Source organism: Lycorma delicatula, chromosome 3, assembly GCF_047948215.1.
Source record: "Lycorma delicatula isolate Av1 chromosome 3, ASM4794821v1, whole genome shotgun sequence".
Taxonomy (NCBI): Eukaryota; Metazoa; Arthropoda; class Insecta; order Hemiptera; family Fulgoridae; genus Lycorma; species Lycorma delicatula.
The window spans coordinates 148442638-148464766 of NC_134457.1; the positions used below are offsets into that span (position 1 = coordinate 148442638).

The 22129-nt window shown below is 32.6% G+C and overlaps 1 protein-coding gene across 2 annotated transcripts in view; it reads right to left on the bottom strand.

Annotated features, from left to right (window-relative positions):
• The window catches only part of cert (ceramide transfer protein), a 77675-nt gene that overhangs the window by 48554 nt on the left and 6992 nt on the right, over positions 1 to 22129 (bottom strand). For both annotated transcript variants that reach the window (XM_075360789.1, XM_075360790.1), the window contains exon 2: positions 1306 to 1422. In XM_075360789.1, coding sequence (XP_075216904.1) covers positions 1306 to 1422 — 117 coding nt within the window. The remainder of the gene's footprint in view (positions 1 to 1305; positions 1423 to 22129) is intronic.

A 22129-nucleotide genomic window follows, 5' to 3' on the forward strand; every position in this document is an offset into this window, starting at 1 on the left:
AAAGTAATGAAATGTAGTAGAAATAATGAAGACGGACCACTGAATGTAAAAACTGGAACAGAAAAGATTATGGAGGTAGAAGAATTTTGTTATTTGGGAAGTAGAATTACTAAAGATGAACAAAGCAAGAGCGATATAAAATGCCAAATAGCACAGGCGAAATGAGCTTTCAGTCAGAAATATAATTTGTTTACATCAAAAATTAATTTAAACGTCAGGAAAAGATTTTTTAAAGTATATATTTGAGGTGTAGCTTTATATGGAAGTGAAACTTGTACGATCCGCGTACTTGAGAAGAAAAGATTAGAAACTTTTGAAATGTGGTGCTATAGGAGAATGTTAAAAATCAGATGGATGGATAAAGTGACAACTGAAGAGGTATTGCGACAAATAGATGAAGAAATAAGCATTTGAAAAAATATAGTTAAAAGAAGAGACAGACTTATAGGGTAAATATTAAGGCATCCTGAAACAAAACAAAACAAAGGACAAAAAATAACAAAAACATAATTTATAAAATAAAACACCAACAAAAACATAATTTATAAAACAAAACACCAACAAAAACAGAATACAAGAGAAATCAAAGTAGGGCACTAGATCCCCTCAGCAATCCTTTCACTATAAAACTTTCCACTATTGCCAATTTGGCCTAGCTCCTCCTGTTTATACAGAGATCCAATGCTGACCCAATAAGACCACGCTGACAGATGTGCATTTACTCGAACTTCAAGTACTCATAAAAAGCATGGTAGGTGTCATCCAATTGTACACACTAAGGATACATCCCAGAATCTACCAGGTCAAATTTCTGCAATCTGTTCCTAAAAGCACCATGGCCGAAAAGAAATTGTGTAACATATTTATTAGGGTGCATCCAAGAGGCTTCCCACAAACCAACATTTGGAAACAGATCAAGTGTATAAACGCCCACCCACTGTCTCACCCCATCTGACCTGCCACAAAGCATTGCCATGTTGTTCAATTTCTCGAACTTTATCCGAAATCAAATCACCAGACTTCTTACCAACATACCGTTGCTGCTTCTCAGATGCACTCAAGTCTATCGGTTTCACGCCTGCAATCACCAAGACTGCCTCCCATGAAATAGTATGGTAACTACCCATTACCTAGATTAAGATCCAGACTTTCAGGTGAATATAATTTTTTCAAAAGAATTTGACTGTTATTTTTTACTGTACTTAATTTTAGAAAATGTCTCATAATAACACCAGAAAATTAAAATTTTAATTTAAAAGAAAAATTTTTAATGAGATAAATTTGTCATCACAAGAAAATACTTACCTTAAATGCTTCTAAAAAATCAACCCAGTGCTGTTTATCTTCTGGAGTTTCAGCTCTCAAATACCAAACACAGTCATTCACAGACACATCAAACCTGCATTCATCAAATTCATGAGGCTGAAAAAAAAAATTACCATGATTAATATATTTAAAACAGAAACATTTTTAACACTACAGATGCAAGATACAACAGGAAACACATATTAAAACAGACAAATAGTTATTAAAAATAACTATTATTAAAACAATCATTATGTTAATTAGTTCCTGTCATACAATTTAATATTTTAATTTATGCCCCAATGTACTTTCCTCCCTGGGTCATTCAAAGTCAAGTAGTCCAGGTTTTGAAAATTATCCCCAGTTGACCATCTCCAAATATCAAATTTTTGGTGAAAATTCCCCATGGTGTGAAATGCCATTTTACCAAATTGCAGCTCTTTGCTATGGCTGATTTTTTGTGGCCTGTTGAAAAAGGGGTATGCACTTATTTATAGTTTGTGGACACATGTAAAAACTCACATGTAAAATTGTTATCTTTGACTAACAATTTTGATGTCAGTAATAAAGATACAGATTTGAATTTTGGTATGTTGGTTAACTATTTATACTATATCCACATATGTCAGTCACAAGTTTCTTTTGGAACCTGGTTTTGAGATATAGCACCTGAAATTCAGCCAAAGATTTGTCACCAACATTTTGGAAGTCAAAGTTTGAGCTTATATATTTCCTTATCTAATTCTTTAACTGGAATGAGACTTTGTAATTTGAAAAAGGTAATAATTATGTGTAGAATCCTGAAGTTTCAAAGCAATTGAAATCTTATGTCAGGAGAAATCCATCACCAAATTTGGTAAAAAATTTTTTATCATGGTTTTTGGCCCATCTTTGAAGGCTTATATCTCAGGTATACATTCTCAGATTTTGTAAGTTTTATAATAGGTGGAAAGGGCAGCTTTTTAATAACAAAATTCATGCATTTTGTTTTTGAACCGTACAATATAGTAGGTAAAAGAGCTTTTCAAAAATAATTAATCTTTTGCATGTGACAGAGATTTTTAATCTGTGGACATTTCTAGTTAATTAAAACAGCTGTAGATGGAAAAGAAGAATTTTAAGAATACTTTTTTAAAGAATGTTCTAAAATTTACAATATCTTGAAAAAAATTTACAGTGTTTCAGAAAATGTTTATCAATTGTAGAACTTTTCTAGGCTGATCTGAAAAATTCATTCATTCTAAAAGGTTCTAGTTTGAGAATGTCCTGGAAGACTGGAAAATTCTATTTTAGAAATTTCTGGAATATTCTAGAAAAGTCCAATTCTTCTAGAATGGCCTTTATTTTGAAGAAAGGGTATATAAGCATCAACTTTTTGTAAATCCACATAGTAGTTTGTGAACATCAGTCCTATTATCAGTCGTGAAATTTACTATTATCTCCAACTGTGTTTTGAATTGTTTTAAAATGAGTGAAGTTCTTGGCCCCTGCAATTTTGGTAAGCCTGATGGCTCTGAATGCCACAAGTCTTTAATGTTTAATTATGGAAAAATTTTTTTTGTTGCCTATGAAAGAACCATCAACAATGGACAAAGAACTTTTACAGCAGCGATCTGTTAATAGCTTTAATGAAAATGCTGAAATATGTTCCTATCATAAAGCTGTTTTGCTGATGACGTTTGAATTCCAAAAGGACTGCTGTAATCCATTTGAAAAAAAGTCGTACAAAGCCAGAACATTATTGTGGTCTATTGATTCTGCTGACCGATTAAAAGCTTTAAAAAATTATAATTCAAGCCAGGTCAAAAGTTATGCCCATAATGTAGGCAAGAATTGGCTCAATTCACCCAAAAGATAATCAACTAGAATCAGAATCTAGTGATGTGGAAATGCTAGAGGCTTCTGGAAGAACGAATGCCTCACTGTCACCACTTGGAATTTCTCCTTTGAAGCTTAAATATGTCAGCAAATGGGATTCAAAAGGCTACCTGGGGCAGATGGTACGAAGAGCACAAGATGCTATTGCTACTACAGCCCAACTGCTGCTGGTTTCAGTGTTACTGATGTAATGCAAACATTAAAGAGTAAGCAGTGTCAAGAATGTACAGATCTGGATATCCTGACTGAGGAGCTCAAAGCCAAACGTTTGATCTCAGGTTGCCAACAAGTTCAGATTTTGACACTGGCACCCAGTAACTGGAGTATTGAGAAAACAGCTGATGAACTCCAGGTTTCAATGTGAATGGTGAAGCAGGCCAGGAAGCTGAAATTGGTAATTTGGTGACACCAGAAAAAAATTAAAGGATGACATTAGACAAGTCCTCAAATCTTTTGAAGATGATGAATTTTCCAGAATCTGCCCAGGAAAGAAAGATTTGGTTTCAGTTATGATCAATGGTGAAGAAATATCTACTTCTATGCAATTTAAAGGAGATGTTCATAGCTTACTGCACACATTATGGCCATAAAAATTGGCTTCTCAAAATTTTGTAAACTTAAGCCAAAGTAGTGCATTACAGCTGGTGCTGCTAGCACACATTCAGTTAGTATTTATAACATTCATCAAAATGTTTAGCTCATAATAGCTGCAATATCCATCAAGGATGACTACAAGGTATTGATTGAGAAAAAATGTCTGCAGCTTAGATAAGAATTGCATGCTACAACATTGTGAACAGTGTCCTGGAAACACTGTATTGGAGTCCTATTTATTAGATGAGCTTAAAGATTATGACTTGGAGGAACTAATAGAATATAAGCAGTGGATTCATACAGACAGACACATGGAGATGCAACAGGCGAATAAGGAAAATTTTAATGAAGAACTTTCCTTAAAAGTTTTTTGCCTGACTAGCCACCATTTTGTTTCAAAACATCAATATGAACATCAGCTGTTCATATTTAAAAAAAACTGAAGGAAAACCTAAATGATAATCATACCACTACTATCCATGGATATTGCTGAGAACTATTCGGTTGTGTAAGATGCTGTACAGAAATTCCATTGGGAAAACACCAAAACTACACTGCATCCATTCATGGTTTATTACAATAAAAACGAGCTTCAGAATCTTAGAATTTCCATGGTCAGTTTCAACTGAACTTCTCTCAAGTTCAGTTGAGAGAATCCGACCTCAACAGGAAAGCCGGTTTAGTAGTGGTCATACAATTGCTGGAACAAGAGAGAACCATCAGTTTAACCCAGTTAGCAAAACTAAAATCAAAGTGAGCAGTCTCAAATGATACTTCATTATTTGAAGCTGATGTTTATGAAACTGATAAACCTACTCAAGGGCATATCATTTACCAGTTTGCAACCAGGTCAATATGTGGCTTGTATTGATGAAAATACTTGGTAGATTGGAAATATACGTGATGTCTTTTGAAGAACATGATGATGCCCTCATTAGTTTTATGCAATCTCATGGTGCAGCTAATTCTTATCACTGGTCCCCTAGAAAAGACACTTGGATTCCAGAATAGTATATTTTTGCTACTCCTGAAGCACCATCAATGACATCATCAAGACAACAATATATATATATATATATATCCAGAATTCATCCAACCTATGACTGAGAAACAATTTAACCTGAAGTGGAATTAAAAAAAAAGTATTGCGCTAAAAGATTTCATATTACTTTAGGTATTTTTATTTTATTTTGAAGCTACGTGTTCTATAATATAGAAATAATGTATTGAACTCTGTTATTACAACTATATTTCATTTTGTTTATGATTTTAGTTTTTTGTGCATGTGTAACAAATATTTTTTAAAATGTTGCTTGCCGTAGCAGATATAATTAATTGAAACCGTCTCCACTGCAATCAATAGGAGGCACGGTATAGAGCTAATACAGTTAACAAATTTGTATTAACAGGCAGCAAACGGATGATACTACTTAATAAAAAATTACTTTCCACTAGAGTAAAACTCTTTTTTTCTGCTACTTACAAAACTACAGGTCAAAAAACAAAACTGCATGGAATTTGTAGTTTAAAAGTTGTTATTTCTAACTATTATAAAACTAACAAAATCTAAGAAGATATACACCTGAGATATAAGCTTTCAAATGTAGGTAAAAGATCAAGCTAAAAAATTTTTGACCAAATTTGATGATGAATATCTCTGACATAAACCTTTGAAACTTTAGGATGTTAACACGCAATTATGGCCTTTTTCAGGTTACAAGTCTCGTTCCGATTAAAGAACTAGATAAGGAATTATATAAGCTCAAACTGACTTACAAACTGTTGTAACAACTTTTTAGCTGTATTTCTGCTGCTGTATCTTAAAATCAGGTGTTAAAAGAAACTTGTGAATAACAATCTGAATTCAGCATAAAATGTTAACCAAAAGTATTAAAACTGAAACCTATAGCTTTATTATTGCCTTCTAAATTATAAGTAAAGTTAGAATTTTTTGCATGTAAGCACAAACTACCAGTAATACTCTTTCTTCAAGAAATCACATAAAATCAGCAATAGCAGACAAAGAGCTACAATTTGATAAAATATCATTTAAGTCCATAGCAAATGTCCACGCAAAATTTAATGAGGTTTGCAGATGGTCGACTGGGGATCCCTGGTCCACATGGAATGACACACCTGGTAAATGTCATTGAGGTGTGATCAACAACACATCTCAACCAGATAAACTGGGGACATAACTTATTTCAAGTAGAACAAATAAGAACACCACTTGCTTGTAAATCCTATTAAACCAAGCAGAATTGGATATCCTGAAAAGTTATATATAAATAACATTTGTAATTAAAAATATTACATCTTTTTTATAATTAAAACAATTACATCTAAAATTAAAATTTAATTTCACTGAACAGCAGTAAAAAAGAATAATAATAAATCTAAAAAATGTTTTAAAAAATACATAATAATTTGGACATATGCAAAATATTTTCAAATATTTGGTTTGACCAATAATACCCATAAGACCACACTCAAATTTTACACAAAAATAATAGCCCTTAGTTCATTTTTTCAATAGCACACAAAAACTTATTTTAATGAATAGCCATTAGTTAAATTTAAATTATACATAGTATTTACCAAAACATAAGAAAGATTTGATATACCAAAGAAAAATCACAAAAGTGAATTAAATTTATCCTTTTATATATATAACAGTTACAATCTAATCGATGACTAAACCATAGTTTATAATTTACTAACCACATAGTTGTTCAAGAATTGACACCAACTTCATCCTCATTACATTTGAAAAAATCAAAACCTCTAAAAGTTGTAGTAGCAGAAATGCCACATCTCCATAAAAAGAACAAAACATGGAAAATTTAATTAAAAATCACCATTAAAAAATATTCAAATTGCAGAGATGTATGTTAACTACCTCACTCACCAATAAAAAATTATTAATATCAAAGATTGAAATGGTTAACATAACTTTATGTAATTTTTGAAGTACTAAATGTAGAAGAAAAATTAAATGCATTAGTATGCTTAAAAAAGGTAACTTTGTAAGTATTATATTTTTAAATTGATTTCTGTATTAAAATTAATTTAAAAAAATACTTTTCATAAAGTTGACTTTTTATGGAAATCTTAAATTAATATCAAAGCTATGTGCATTCATTTTTAGCACAAAATATTTAATTTGACTACAATATTTAAGTAACTGCAAATTAGAAGTAAATTATACAATAAAATTAATAATTTTGTGGGGAATTATATGACTACATGTATAGATCAATTATGAGTTCAATTTTAAGCTTCTAGATTGGCTGCTAATAAAACTAACACCAAAATCATACAGAATTAATACAAAAATTATACAGGTATAATGAAACTAACTAATTTTCTGTATCTTAAAAAAATAGAAGCACTTCTATCAACTTAACTTATATTTATGTACTTAACTTAAATTTAGCACATTACTTCAACTGATAAAATATCCATGTTAAAATCAGTAGACTGTGCATGGAGATTAAAAAAGAATTAAGGGAAATATCTCAAGGTTCTGAACATACAGTACAATTTTTCAAAAGTACAACTAAAGCTTTGGGGAATTTTTATGATTATCAAGAGATTCCTGATATATCTGGGCAAAAAACCTTTCTGGTGTTTTAAAAAACCTACAACTAATGAAAATTTTATTTAAAACAAGTTTAACAATTTCACTAAAATATAAAAACTACAAAAAAAATACAAGGTACAAATAGATTCTTGAAAAAGCAAAATAAAATTAAGTTAGTTATCTCGAAATCTGGGTTTATATTAAAAATGGCAATTAATTTATTATAAAGTAATTTTATTGCATAAAATTTAATTTATTATAAAGTATGAAATACATTACTGTAAATTATGAAATGAACTTTTAAATTCAATCCAAAAGTTAAATGTGATACGAGCATAAGTCAATTATTACCCGCAGTGTAGTTATACATTTTATTGCAATACAAACAGGAAACTTACATGTACATAATTTTTCAACATAGTACCCGATCCTTACAATCTACTCAGTCCATCGTTGCACAAGCATCCTGATGCCCTCATAAGAGAAGGTTTTCAGTTGAGCTGCGAGCCAGGAATGCACTGCTTCTTTCACTGTTTAGTCAGAGGTAAACCCTTAATGCCTCTTTGAGTGGACCAAACAAGTGGTAGTCAGAATGGGCAAGATCAGGACTATATGGAGAATGAGCCAGTATTTCATAGTTGAGTTTCTGAAGCATTTCAGCAGTGTGGGCAGCAGTATGTGGACGGGCATTGTCGTGCAACAGCAGTCCCTGGAGTTTGCTTCGAATTGCAGGCTTCAGCTTGGTAGTAAGCATTTCACTGTAACACACACTGTTTATTGTCGTGCCCCTTTCCTCATAATGTTCCAGTACTGGGCCTTGTGAGTCCCAAAAAACCGTAAGCATCAGTTTTCCTGCGGACGGTTGGGTGTTGAACTTTTTTTGCAGGGCGAATTTGGATGTTTCTATTCCATACTCTGCTGTTTACTCTCCAGCTCGTAATGATGGATCCATGTTTCATCACCAGCAACGATTCTGTCTAAGATGTCCCGTTCATTACCATAGCGATCCAAATGTTTTTGGCAGATGTCCAAGCGCATTTGTTTATGCCAACTGTATGAGTTGTTTTGGGACCCATCTTGCACAGACTTTATGAAACCCAAGTCTGTTGTGGAAGATTTCATAGACAGAACCGTGACTAATTTGCAGACGATGTACCACTTCATCAACAGTTACTTGTCTATCTAAGAAAACCATGTCACGTTCACGCTCAATGTTTTCCTCATTTGTGGTGGTAAATGGTCGTCCGGCTCCTTCATCATGCCTAACACTTGTGTGACCATTTTTGAATTTTTCAATCCATTCGTAGACACTCCGTTGTGGCAACACACTGTTCCCGTACTGTACCGAAAGTCTTTGATGAATTTCGGCCCCTGATACACCTTCCAACCACAAAAAATGGATCACTAAACGTTGCTCTTCTTTGGTGCAAACAGAAAGCAGAGCAGCCAAGGTTAACAACAGGGCAATGATAATGGAACTAACCTAGCAGCAGCAAACCTGCACAGACGTAACAACAATTAAACCACGCATGCATCTACGCAACACGATAGTACTACCAACATAAACAAATATATAACTAAATTGCGAATAATAATTGACTTACCCTCGTATAAGTAACTGATGTAGCATTTAATGATAAACCACAAAAATATTTTTTGATCACAAATAATTATGAAATTCCTAGAAAATTAACACATACCATACCAAGAGAATAGTTAACTATTTCCAATCACTCAAAAGTAGTTGCTAATAAACTTTTTTTTATCAATCTCACCAAATTTACAAAGTTGAAAACAGTGATATTTTACTTTTGGCATGTTCCATTTTTTACAGACATGTCAGCCAATTCTGTATTTTTTTGAAGTTTGTAGAAATTTAATACAGTACTTTCCTTGAAAACGTTAAATTCAAATAAAAACCACGAAAAATCTGTATAAAACTAAATATTATTTCATGCCCATACCGTATTTTGATCTATCCTGAAGGAAACAGATCAAAAACTTAAACGAATCTTTAAGTTATATATCTTTGGTCAAAACATAGACCAAATATTTTTGGGAGGAGAAAAAGAGAGTTTTTCCTTACTTTTTCTCAACGCTCTTAATATTTTAATTAGTTAAATATCAGCTATATTCAAACTGAAATATCAAAAGGGACACTTCACAAAAATCTCAAATTGCTCATGGGGGGGGGGGGGTGCGACGGATGTTTGGTGCACTCTCCAGGTGAGTTGGTATGTTAGTTGTTTGTTGGAAGTGTGATTTTGTTGAGTGAGTTTGTTCTGTCATGTGTGGGTGCCTGCGCTCCCTGATGTTATGCCCAAACGCAATTCCAGGGGGCGACGAGGGGGGTGGTTTAGTCGGTAGGAATCCTATGAAATTCGACATGTCCAGCAACATGGGTCTCCGGATGTCTTATGCAAGATTCCACCTCCTCCTACATAAATGCCTGTATCGCTCCAGTCCGGCAGAGGGAAGAGGGAAAAGTAAGGGACAAAAAATATTTCCACCTTAAAGTTAAGAAAAACTTCAAATTTTCTCAATACGACAATGGTTGCATGTGAAAAAAGTTTCACGTGTTTAACATACGACAAGCCCCATTATATTACAATTCCAGCAACATTTTGGTCATCCCTAACCATAAGGGGTTGTCATATCAAAAATGGTTTCAGACAAACCTTTTAGGTAATGCTTACAGGACTAACAAACACTTTAAACCGACTTGATACTGTGCCTTATTAAGGGAGGCATGATTTTTTTTGTCTTTGAAACCCCATTTTTTCCATCCCTGGACCAATGGTTGGTGATATCAAAAAACCTTACTTAGATAAGTTTTAGGCCCTTATCCAAAGAATAGTAACAACTTTAGATGAATCCAATATTCTACTTAATAAGAAAGTTATAGTGATATTTTGTTTTTTTCAAAAAAGTCCCCCCATGGCCCAATTTTGCCCAACAATGAACTTGACCAAGATTTTGGGTCAATATATTTTATGTATCAATTTGAAAATGAGTGGCGCAAAATTATGGCAGTTATTGTGCCCACAAGAAAGTCAATTATATATATATATATATATGTGTGTATAAATAAACTCTTTAAATGAACTTTAATGACAGTGGTTTTGGGATCTGGAGGATGTGAAACACAAAAATTTGTCGAAAATTATTCCAGAAGTTGAATCATGGTACCTATTACAATAAGTAGCTTTCTTATGAAATCTTTATATTTTATGACAATGTTATTAAAAACAACCACTGAACAATTATGACATGGTGCAAGCATATTTATTCTACAATACAATTATTAAAAAAATAATAATTATAATCAGACAGATTTATATTTTATGTGATGATATCAGTATTGTTATCAATTGTAATGACAAAAAAAATTAAAGTTACAGAGAAAAAAATCTATGTATCAACAAAATAGACAAACATATGTAAATCATTGTTAAAAAAAATTACATAACTGTAATATAAAAATATTAAAATAACAATAATTCCTTAATTGATAATTTTTTTAACAGAATTTTAAAACTAGAAATGCAATTAAATATTAAATAGTCAGTTTACAATAACAACAAATGCCTGAAATGACTTCATTTATTTCATAACTTCTTGCAAAAAAAAAATGCAACTATAAATAATAGAACACTGAATTAACAAATTTTTAACCTCACCAATTCAAACAACTGAGTTATCAAATAAAATACATTAATGCAGTAAATACCACAGAATTTCAGATAACAATGCCGTTAAGCTTATCACATTTCACAGTGGTACATTGTTTTACACAATAATAGGATTATAATATTAAAATATTTAATATTAAAATTTTAATTAGATTAGCAGTACGTACTTCTAATCGAAAAAATTAATCAGACTGCAAGATAATAATATATTCAAGAGACTGAAGTAAACAGCTAAAATTAAAAAACCAAAAAAAAGAAAATTAGAGCTTGCAATAATGATGGAATTCCAACTCCTGGCTCAATAAATAAGAATTTGTAAGGTAATTGTTTTATTTTTGTAAACTGACTGAAAAATTAAATTTATAACAGATACAAGCAAAACAGACATAATAGAAAAATACAATCTGTAAACCAAAATAAAATCCATGTGTATGAACTAAAGTTGACTGAAACCTCAAGAACTGTTAGGAATTATCTGAATGATTCTTTTTTCAAATATAATTCTAAACTTTCAGAATAGTTTATAGGCAAATTTTTAGTTAACACTGCAATTGACCTTGTTTAACACAATATTTTGCTTCTTGAAAATCTAACTTATCATTTTTGAGCAGGGTTTTCATGCAATTTTCAGTTTAATAAAAGTTAAAATATAACTTTTACCAAGAATATTTTGAGATTTCAAGTGGAGAATGTGTTGTTTCCTTCTTGCACAAAAATATTTTTTATATTTAACTCACATTATGTACTTCATAAAAGTTTTAAGAAAGATTAAATCAAATAAAATTTAAACAAGTTTTTATGTGAAACTTTTTTCTGACTGCTATTTAATTAGGAAAAGAAAATTAGTACCAATGAAATTCGATATAATTTAAAAATTAAATAAATAAATTACAAAAAAAGGTTTAAGAATTTATATTATTTAACTATCATTTTTGTAATAAAAACTAATTGCATTATATACTGTATACACATTAAGCAGTTATCTATCAGAGATTACGAGTTATCTACAAAAACAAGTTTGAACCTCACTGATGTTGAAATAATATATATTTTATGTTATAATTGACACATTTTATGTTAAAATATGTCCCAATTGTTTGGTTGATGGATTGCAGTTGCACACGTGGCAAGTCTGAGAAGGGAGAACAATTGAAAAAAAAAAATGGAAACGTAGTGATAAAATTTAAAGGTAAACAAGGTTCAGTTCACTTTTTGTGATCACCATAATTGAAAAAGACCACCCGAAAAACTTGCAGAAAACACATTCGCAAGACTAGCTAACTAACTTGCATAGTGAAAGTTGTCAGAATAGCTGAATTAGTAATAACCTAAGCGGTTGAAGGTTGTTGTCATATTAGCAATGAATTATTTATTAAGGCAACTAACCATGTTTGTGTAAAAGTGTTTGCTGTTCAAAATTATTTTTTAAAGCATATACTCCCCTACTGTAGACCAACTAACATTAAGTCATTCTATTGAATTCATTTATTGAATTTCAGGTTAAAAAAAATTTAAGACCACAATGAATAGTAAATCACACTTGCATAACAACTAAACTATCTAAAACTGTAACACCATTTAACATAAAAGGATATAAATTAAAGCATCTAATGTCAACTGCTTAAGTAATGTTTAAAAAACCAGTTCATATAGATCACAAAAGTTAAGATTACACTGAGTGCAATTTCATTTAAGACATTATTGGCATTTATTAAAGAATGTGGAAGTTGAAACCATTTTTAAAAAAATGTATATATATTAAATTTAAATTAAAGTTTTTGTAGTCCACTACATGTAAATATTTCCTCATATATATAGTGATATTATTAAGGTCAAAGAACCACCCTCTTTCAGTACTACCCAAAATTTTACAAAAAAAATCAGCTCAGCTACAGTGGTGGAAGGATCTCTCTGCGGGTCACATTGCTTTTTAAACAGCATAATGCGGCAAATATTATGATAATATTTGTGAATATCCATTATTCTACACTTATAACTTTTACAACACTGCAATTATTGGTAAATGTAACAGATCCATTAATGCTAAGGTTTTAAAATTAAATGTGGTAACTGTCTAAATATTTTCATGCTAATTGTTTAAATATGACTAAAGATGTTGAGACTATTGTATCTGAAAATTTAACTTCATTTCAAGAGATGTTCTTCATTTCAAGCCGGCAAGAGAGAAGGTTTAAGGGAGAATAAAGCTGATAAAGAAGTCACTCTAACCAATATAATGACAAAACTAATTAATACAGAAATGAAACAAAAAGAATTTGGAAAATTACTTAATTCTTGTCATGAGAAATAGATGAACATTCCATTAAGTTAGAAAATGCTCTGCAAGAAATAAAAAAACAATGATAGTAAAGATTCCAGATGAAAATGGACTGCTAAAAAAACAAGGGAAGGATTATAATTGAAACTTGATACACTGAAAAATACTGCAGGAAAAACTGTTTGGATATCTTAGGAATACTAGAATAACTGAATAAAAATGTCATCGATGTGCTACAGGAGGTAGGACATGCATCAGGTGTCCAAATAATCAGTCTATGATCATTACCTGTCACAGTCTACATAAAAACAAGAACGAAACGCAGCCATCAGGTATTATTGCAAAATTTTTTTGCAGGACAGATATTACAGATATATACATCGATGTTGTATTGTACATCTAAACATATATACATATTATATTATATATCGATATTAATACACTCATAGCGATGAGTGTTCAATGCGGTGATGATATTCAAAATTAAAGTATTCATACATATTAGGGTTCTTATTAATAAATTATATAATTGTGTTCAATGAGTTATTATAAAACTCAATGAACATTATCAGAATGTGTTTGGTCTATGCTCAACAATACAAGAAATTTCATTACAAGTTTTTAGGTAATGATTACGCTTTATTATGTTTAACTGAAACATTTTTACAATCAGATATCAAAGATCAGGATCATCAATGTTTTTATAATGGCCTCCTAAATGTAAATAATTTGAAATAAAAATTAATAATCCTAGGCGATTTTAATTTATCCAAAATAATAAATAGCAAATGTCATTGTTTAACTAACAATGTTAATAATTGTAGATTGTAAATGTCAGATTAATATTAGACGTAAGATTAAAGAAAAACACACCAACATTACTTGGCATTTATAAACCTAAAAAAGACATTTGATAATGTGGACTGGAATAAAATGTTCAGCATTTAAAAAAAATTAGGGTTCAATACAAAGATGGAGAATAATTGCTAACATTTACAGGAACCAAACAGCAACAATAATTGAAAATCATAAGAAAGAAGCCGTAATAAAAAAGGGAGTGTAACAAGGATGCTCCCCACTCCCGTTACTTTTTAATCTTTACATAGAACTAGCAGTTAATGATGTTAAAGAACAATTTAGATTCAGAGTAACAGTACAAGGTGAAAATATAAAGAAACTACAATTTTCTGATGATATAATAATTCTAGCTTAGAGTAAAAAGGATTTAGAAGAAACAATGAATGGAATGAATGAAGTCATATGCAAGAACTACCGCATGAAAATAAACAAAAACAAAACGAAAGTAATGAAATGTAGTAGAAATAATGAAGATTGACCACTGAATGTAAAAATAGGAAGAGAAAAGATTAAAGAGGTAGAAGAATTTTGTTATTTAGTTAGTAGAATTATTAAAGATGAACGAAGCAGGAGCGATATAAAATGCTGTATAGCACAGGCGAAACAAGCCTCAGTCAGAAATATAATTTTTTTACATCAAAAATTAATTTAAATGTCAGGAAAACATTTTTGAACGTATATATTTGAGGTGTAGCTTTATATGGAAGTGAAACTTGGACGATCGGAGTACCTGAAAAGAAAAGATCAGCAGCTTTTGAAATGTGGTGCTATAGAAAAATGTTAAAAGCAGATGGATGGATAAAGTGACAAATGAGGAGGTGTTGCGGCAAATAGATGAAGAAAGAAGCATTTGGAAAAATATAGTTAAAAGAAGAGACGATCTTACAGGTCACATATTAAAGCATCCTGGAATAATAACTTTTTTTATTGGAGGGACAGGTATAAGGGAAAAATTGTGCAGGCAGGCAATGTTTGGAATATGTAAAACAAATTGTTAGGGATGTAGGATGTAAGGGATATACCGAAATGAAAATATTAGCACTACATAGTTAATCCTGGAAAGCTGCATCAAACCAGTCAAATGACTGAAGACAAAAAAGTTTTAAAATTTTCCTTTGCTTAACAAGGTGTAATTTTAAGAAAGCAGATTTTGAAAACATGTGTAGGCTATCGAATCAGACTGACTGGAATACACTAAAAACATTTAGTGATGTAAACTTAGCACTGGATTGGTTTTACAATAAAATAGAAGTCATATTCAATATTTCTGTACCTCTCACAAAATGCAACAAACAGACTTAGCCTATATTTGTATTACAGCAAATTAATTGAAATTCTTACATGAAACACAGGTTTAGAAACAATTTTTATACGAATGAATTTAAGGTATGAAAAATAATCTCAAACAAAAAATTAAATTATCATATCATAATTATATAAATAATATTGAGATGCGCTAAACTACAGCAGGAGGAATTCTTGGTCATCACCATCTAATTATGAATCATGTGGGGAATACTTTAATAGAAATTATTCATTAAGCAATAAATCAATGATAGCACAAGCATTTGCTAACTATTTTCAAAGTATTTAAGCAGATTCTCCGGCTGAGTATGATCTACCTAATTGGTTGGGGGAAATAACAAAAATATTTGAAATTATCTCCTGTCAGTATCTCAGAAATTGAAAAGGCTGTAAAAAAAAAAAAATCAAAAAAATCTGTAGGGCCTGACATTCCACAGTATGTAATCAGAGGTTGCAGTAATGTATTAGCATACCTATTATTTCTCATTTAATCTTGTTATTACGACAACCACATTTTTGTGGAAGTGACAAAAAGTCTGGATCAAGAAATGATGTAAAAAAAAAATTAGACCTACAGCTATACTTTCTGCTCCTTTACAGTTTTCTTTATTCAATACAAAGGCTGTATTTTCATGTAAAATCACTTATTTCTATAAAACATGAATTTATGCAAAAACTATTAACTACCTAATGCAGAAAATAGTCCAACATTAGTTTTGCAATAATTGTCTAGGTTAATAATTATTAATGTGTTTTATGTTTGCAGAAGTGACAGCAGTTCATGAGTATTCGTTTCTTCTCTTTTCAAGTGCGCTGTTTGTGTATAATTCCCAGATGGCTGACAAAGGAAGACTGATTGTTGAACAGCGCATAAATACTGTGTTGTTTTTTAATGAAAAGAAAAGTGCGGTGCTTACACAAAAATGGTTTCGTGCACATTTTCAAACTTTGTGGTTACCCTCATTTAAAACAGTATGTAGACTTTACAAAAATTTAATAGTGATGGTTCAGTTTTTGAGAGTAAGCGTGAACAGACTGCCAATGTTCGTCCTACACAGAATGTCGAAGCTGTCAGAGCAGCGTTGCTGAGAAGCCTCGGCAAATCAACAAGAGAAGCAGCAGCACAACTTGGGATTTCTAGGCAATCTATGCAGTGAATTTTAAAAACTGATTTGCATTTGTATCCAAACAAAATATGTTGCCTAAATTAATGATTGACAACAAACATCAAAGAATGGCATACGCTGTCAACCAAGACATATTGTTGAAAAATGTTTGGTTTTCAGTTAAGGCACAATTTTACCTAGATGGGGGTTAATAAAAAAATATGCGTTTTGGACTTCCAAAAATCCACACATGCTTCATGAAAAGGTGCTCACACTCCAAGAATTACAGTATGGGCAGCTATCTCAAGTCATAGGGTAATGGAGCCATTCTTTTTGAACAGACACTGAACAGTAAGCAATATCTAAACATGCTGTATAATAATTTTGTTCCTCAGCTTCTTGCAAAACAGTTTCAATTACAAAATGATTGGTTCATGCAGAATGGTGCCAGACCACAAACAGCTAATGTTGTTTTAGACTTTCTGCATGAAACTTTTAATGCAAATATAATTTCAAACTGATTTTCTAATCGTTTTGCATGTGGACAAATTTGGCCCCCAAATAGTCCTGATTTGAATCCTTGTGATTATTTTCTTTAAGGATTTCTAAAGGAAAAGATTTCCCCTAACCATCCTTGTATAGTGATGGAACTGCTAAAATTTCCAGCGCTGGAACTAAAAAAGTAAGTTTTCTTAAAAAAAAAAAAAAAAAAATCAAAGTAATAAAAGAAATATTAGGTTCAAAAAGTTTAAAAGACTATAACATAAAACCTAACGAGCACTGGGAATATACTTAAATTCTAAGAGTTAAAGCAATGCAATTCCTTACACCTCAGAAATTTAAATTATTATCACAGTCTGATTTTAATTCAACAGTACCCTACTAAATAATTTAACAGTGACTTACTACATAAAAGAACATAATGTTACTGTCAACATACTATTATTACAACAGTACAATAAAACAAGCAGTTTATGGAATGATATGGCAAAGTACAGTGTAAACAAATATTCAACCAATGTTAAGAAAAAGCAGAACAACCAAATAATTTCAATAGATAAATTGAAATTTATCAGACACACAAGGTATTCAACTGCTCACTCAAAAATAACATGAAATAATAATATAATGTTTTTAAAATTACAGGAATCAATTTTGTACAAACTTTGTACAAAGTTTTTTTGGAACATCAGTTCAGATAATATACTAGTATTTTTGTTACTCATAACATTCTCAAATAGAATACAACATTCCACACTCGGCAAGTTGACAAAATTAAAATGCGCAATATCATCTCTAGTAAAAACAAAATTTTACATTATAAATGCATGCCTGAATACAGATACCGAAATTACCTATTGTAGGCTGCATGTAACATGATTATTTATTTCATGTACATTGTAATTTGTTGAATAGATTAACTAAAGAAACATTTTTAAAAATAAAAGAAATTACTGAAAATAATGCAAGATGAAGACCATACACACATTTATGTGTATATGTAAGAAAAACAAGGAAATGTGTAACTAAATATAAAAGAAAAATTTGTTGAACTAAATAATGTTACTTTTTGTATTTGTATTAACAAGATACAACACTTAAATTTCTGCCCCTAATTACCAGATACAGTAATTACTGCACATAACAAACAATCACTGGTTGCTTCTGACTACTGTTAATTGTACTGTTTGACACTGTTTCTGACTACTGTTGATTGTAGAACAAATGAAACTAAGATTTCACTTGCATAAGATTCTATAGAAAAAATATAAAAAGCAAAAAGAAAACAGGTTTTTTCATTTATCACTGAAAAATAGTATCTGCAGTGATAGCACTTCAAATGACTTTTTGAGATGGTATGCAATTGCCTACTGGAACCACATCCCAAAATAACTTAACATCATCTCCTAATAAAAAAGTTTATTAAACATGGTTTTAAGCATTGGCAGCTTTCTCCTCTTATTTCACACCCTTAAATTTTTAATGTTACTACCAGAGATATTCAGGTGTTGTAGAACGGCACGCTGCAAGGGTCATAATTCAGTCTTGCCTTAAGCCCAAATGCTGTCTGTAATAAGATATCTCTTTTCACATTATCAGAAAATTACACTTATCAAGCAATAATTTAATTTTAAAATCATATAATATTTTAATGCTTCAAGGAGTAATAAGCACAAAAACAGAAAATCGGCAACACCCAGTTTCAGCATAGGATGTTAATTGGATACCAGCGCACAACAGTACATATTATGTCCATAAATTAAATTGTTACCACTCCACTGATCTCTATGACAAAGTGGTAACATCTCAGCCTTTCAATCAAGGATCCCGGTCAAAAACGAATGCTAGTCAGGAATGGCATTTTCATATGTTACAAAATTCCATTTCCATATTCCCACAACAAGCTTTCATTCAAAGCTCCTGGTCAGTCCTGATTTCATTTCCTCTTATTTGTAATATCAAGATGTTTATTTCTTTCTATAAGCATAAAGAAATTTGTTATTTTGTTACTGCCATGGTTACCAGCTGTTTGTACTTAATTATATTAATATGCTTTATTAAAATTAGTATTTCTTTATATATCAAATGACACACATCAGACTCACAATAACAAATACATATAAAGGTTAATAGAGAATTTACTCAAAATATGGCTACTTATATATTTAACTGATATCTGTGAATTAGTGCAATGGTGAAAAATAATAGAAAAAAATTCTGTTATGTGAATGTACAGCTTCTTTAGTGAATTAATTCAAGCCAAAACAAATTTATAAGATTAGCTGGAAAATGAAATTTATAATTTTCACAAATAGAGGATACCTTATCCAAAAAAAAGTTTCCTATAAAAAAATATTTCACATTTATCATCTTTTTATTTTATAATACTTATGAGGTGGAGGAACCCCATTTACAGGTGCCTAGACAGTTTTGGGCTCGCTAACAGGTTCCACAAGATGTTATTAAATGCGTATGTGTTCCTTTTATATTTCCTGTTTAGCCTCCGGTAACTACTGTTCAGATAATACTTCAGAAGATGAATAAGGATGATATGTATGAGTGTAAATGAAGTGTAGTCTTCTACATTCTCAGTTCGACCAATTTCTGAGATGTGTGGTTAATTGAAACCCAACCACCAAAGAACACCAATATCCACGATCTAGTATTCAAGTCCGCGTAAAAATAACTGGCTTTACTAGGACTTGAACGCTGGAACTCTCGACTTCCAAATCAGCTGATTTGGAAGACGAGTCACCACTAGACCAACTCGGTGGGTTACGTATGTGTTCCTGTGCACTACCAACTAAACCTCCACCCCTGGCTACACATCCAACCTGGTACAGCTGGTGAGCATCATTTCAGGAAGAGGGGAGAATATGCCCTCATACACATTCAAACACCATGGTCAACAGACACCTACCTCACACACCCACACGGTACCTCACATCAGAATAAAATCACACCTCACACTCCACGACATCCAATCATCACTTCAGAAAACATACCTCACACCACATCAATCAGTCACATCCAAACACATAAACAAGCACCACACAGGCAATCGAACACTACAGTATATTTACCTCACGGGTCACCATCAGACATGGGAGTGGAGTGCCCAAGGCCTCATCGCACCCAGGTGACCACATACACACACGAGAAACCCCCTAAGCGCTCAGCCGTGTGCCTATCCCTCTGCACCCTCTTGATGACCTCTTCTTGGCCTATGATTTTCCTCGATAATGTATAATTTCATTTTATCGCCATTGCAAAAACAGAAACAGCAGACCAATATTCTTCACAATACAGCATAATCCCCATTTGTTCCTCTGGTTCAAACATTATGTCTCTTCCAACGGCATCCATCATCTCCTCTCTTTGTTAAAATGAGAACAACAAAAGAACACTTGGAACACAGACTATTCAACCTCGCAGTCGGGGCATCCATCCAAGTAATCCAACCCAAAACGAAACATATTCTCTAAATCCCCCATGGACCACCAGCAACTGAATGAAATTAAAATCCAGCAAGCCATGGGTTCTTCTGAACCATCTTGCAACATTCTTTATTACTCTATAGGTCCGCCAGCCCTTGTCACATCCATCCCATCTTTCTTGCCATGCTCTCATCAACTCCTCCATGATCTTTAAACTCGCCTCTCTCTTCTCAGTTGGATTCAAGGTACCAAGTTCTCTTAGCTTTCTCCAGCGTGTGATCGCTAAGTCTACAAGATGCATTCTTACCAAGACCTCCGCAGTCTCCAGAGAAACAGTTCTGCAGGCTGTTATAATGCAGAGACAGCACTTTCTATGTAAGGTCTCAATCCTCTCTCTATACTTTCTGTACTGCATGTCTGCCCAGATTTCTGCACCATATAGCAGCGCGCTATACATAACTCCTGTAAGCAACCTCCTCCGCAGTTGCCCCCGGACCTCCACAGTTAGGTATAATTCCTGTTATACGGTGCATGACTCTCTCCGCCTTTTCAGCAGCCTCAATGGCATGCCTTCCAAATCTCAGCCAATAGTCAATTCATACGTCTAGATATTTTATTGAATCTTTGACTTTACTCTTCTCCCATCACCTCAACTGACAAGGTAGGCATACGCTTGGCAGAGAATATAACCACAAACTCGGATTTCTCCAGCAACAAGCTGAGTCCTGCCTCAGCCATCCAAGTTCTAACTGCAGTGTAGGAATCCCTGATTTTGCTGACAGCCTACCTCCAGGTATCAGCCTCAATGATAAGTGCTATGTTGTCTGCATATCCAATTATTGTTACTTTAGGGGGCAGTGGGACGCTAAAAACTCCATCATAAGTAATATTCCAGAGGGTCAATGCAAGAACCGACCCCTGAGGAATACCCCTGTCGACCAACTGCCTTCCATCTCATATATGAATCTTCTATCTACAAGATACAAACAAATAATTTGCACTAAATATTGTGGTACGCAAAATACCTGCAGCACACGCCTGATTGCAACATGAGTTACACTAATAAACACATTACGCACATCAGGTGCGACTAGGCACACATTCTCCCTTTGCAATACTGGCGACTCCCAATGGTGCTCTCAGCTAAGCTCCGTACTTTCACCATCGCCACAGCGTCTACAGCAGATCTGCCGGTTCTGAAGCCGAATTGATTGCCACCATGTCCACCAGCCTCCTCCACAACGCAGGTGAGCCATTGTTGTATTATTCTCTCGAATATCTTCACCAACATATCAATCATTGATAATGGACAGTAGGACAACGGGAGCGCCAAATCCTTCCCCAGCTTCGGTATCAAGACGAGGCGCTGCTGTCTCCACCTCGCAGGAAAAACACCCTCGCTCAAACATGCATATATACCCCTAAAAATATCTCAAGCTTAGCTTCAAGACCAGATGCCTTCTCCAAGGGAACTCGCTGCATGGCTGCCGTAAGTTCCTCCACTGCGAATATCGGTATGTCCTTACATCCATCTCTTCACGCACCACTGCAACATCCCCAACGGGAAAAAGCTTCTCGATTATTCTTGCAAC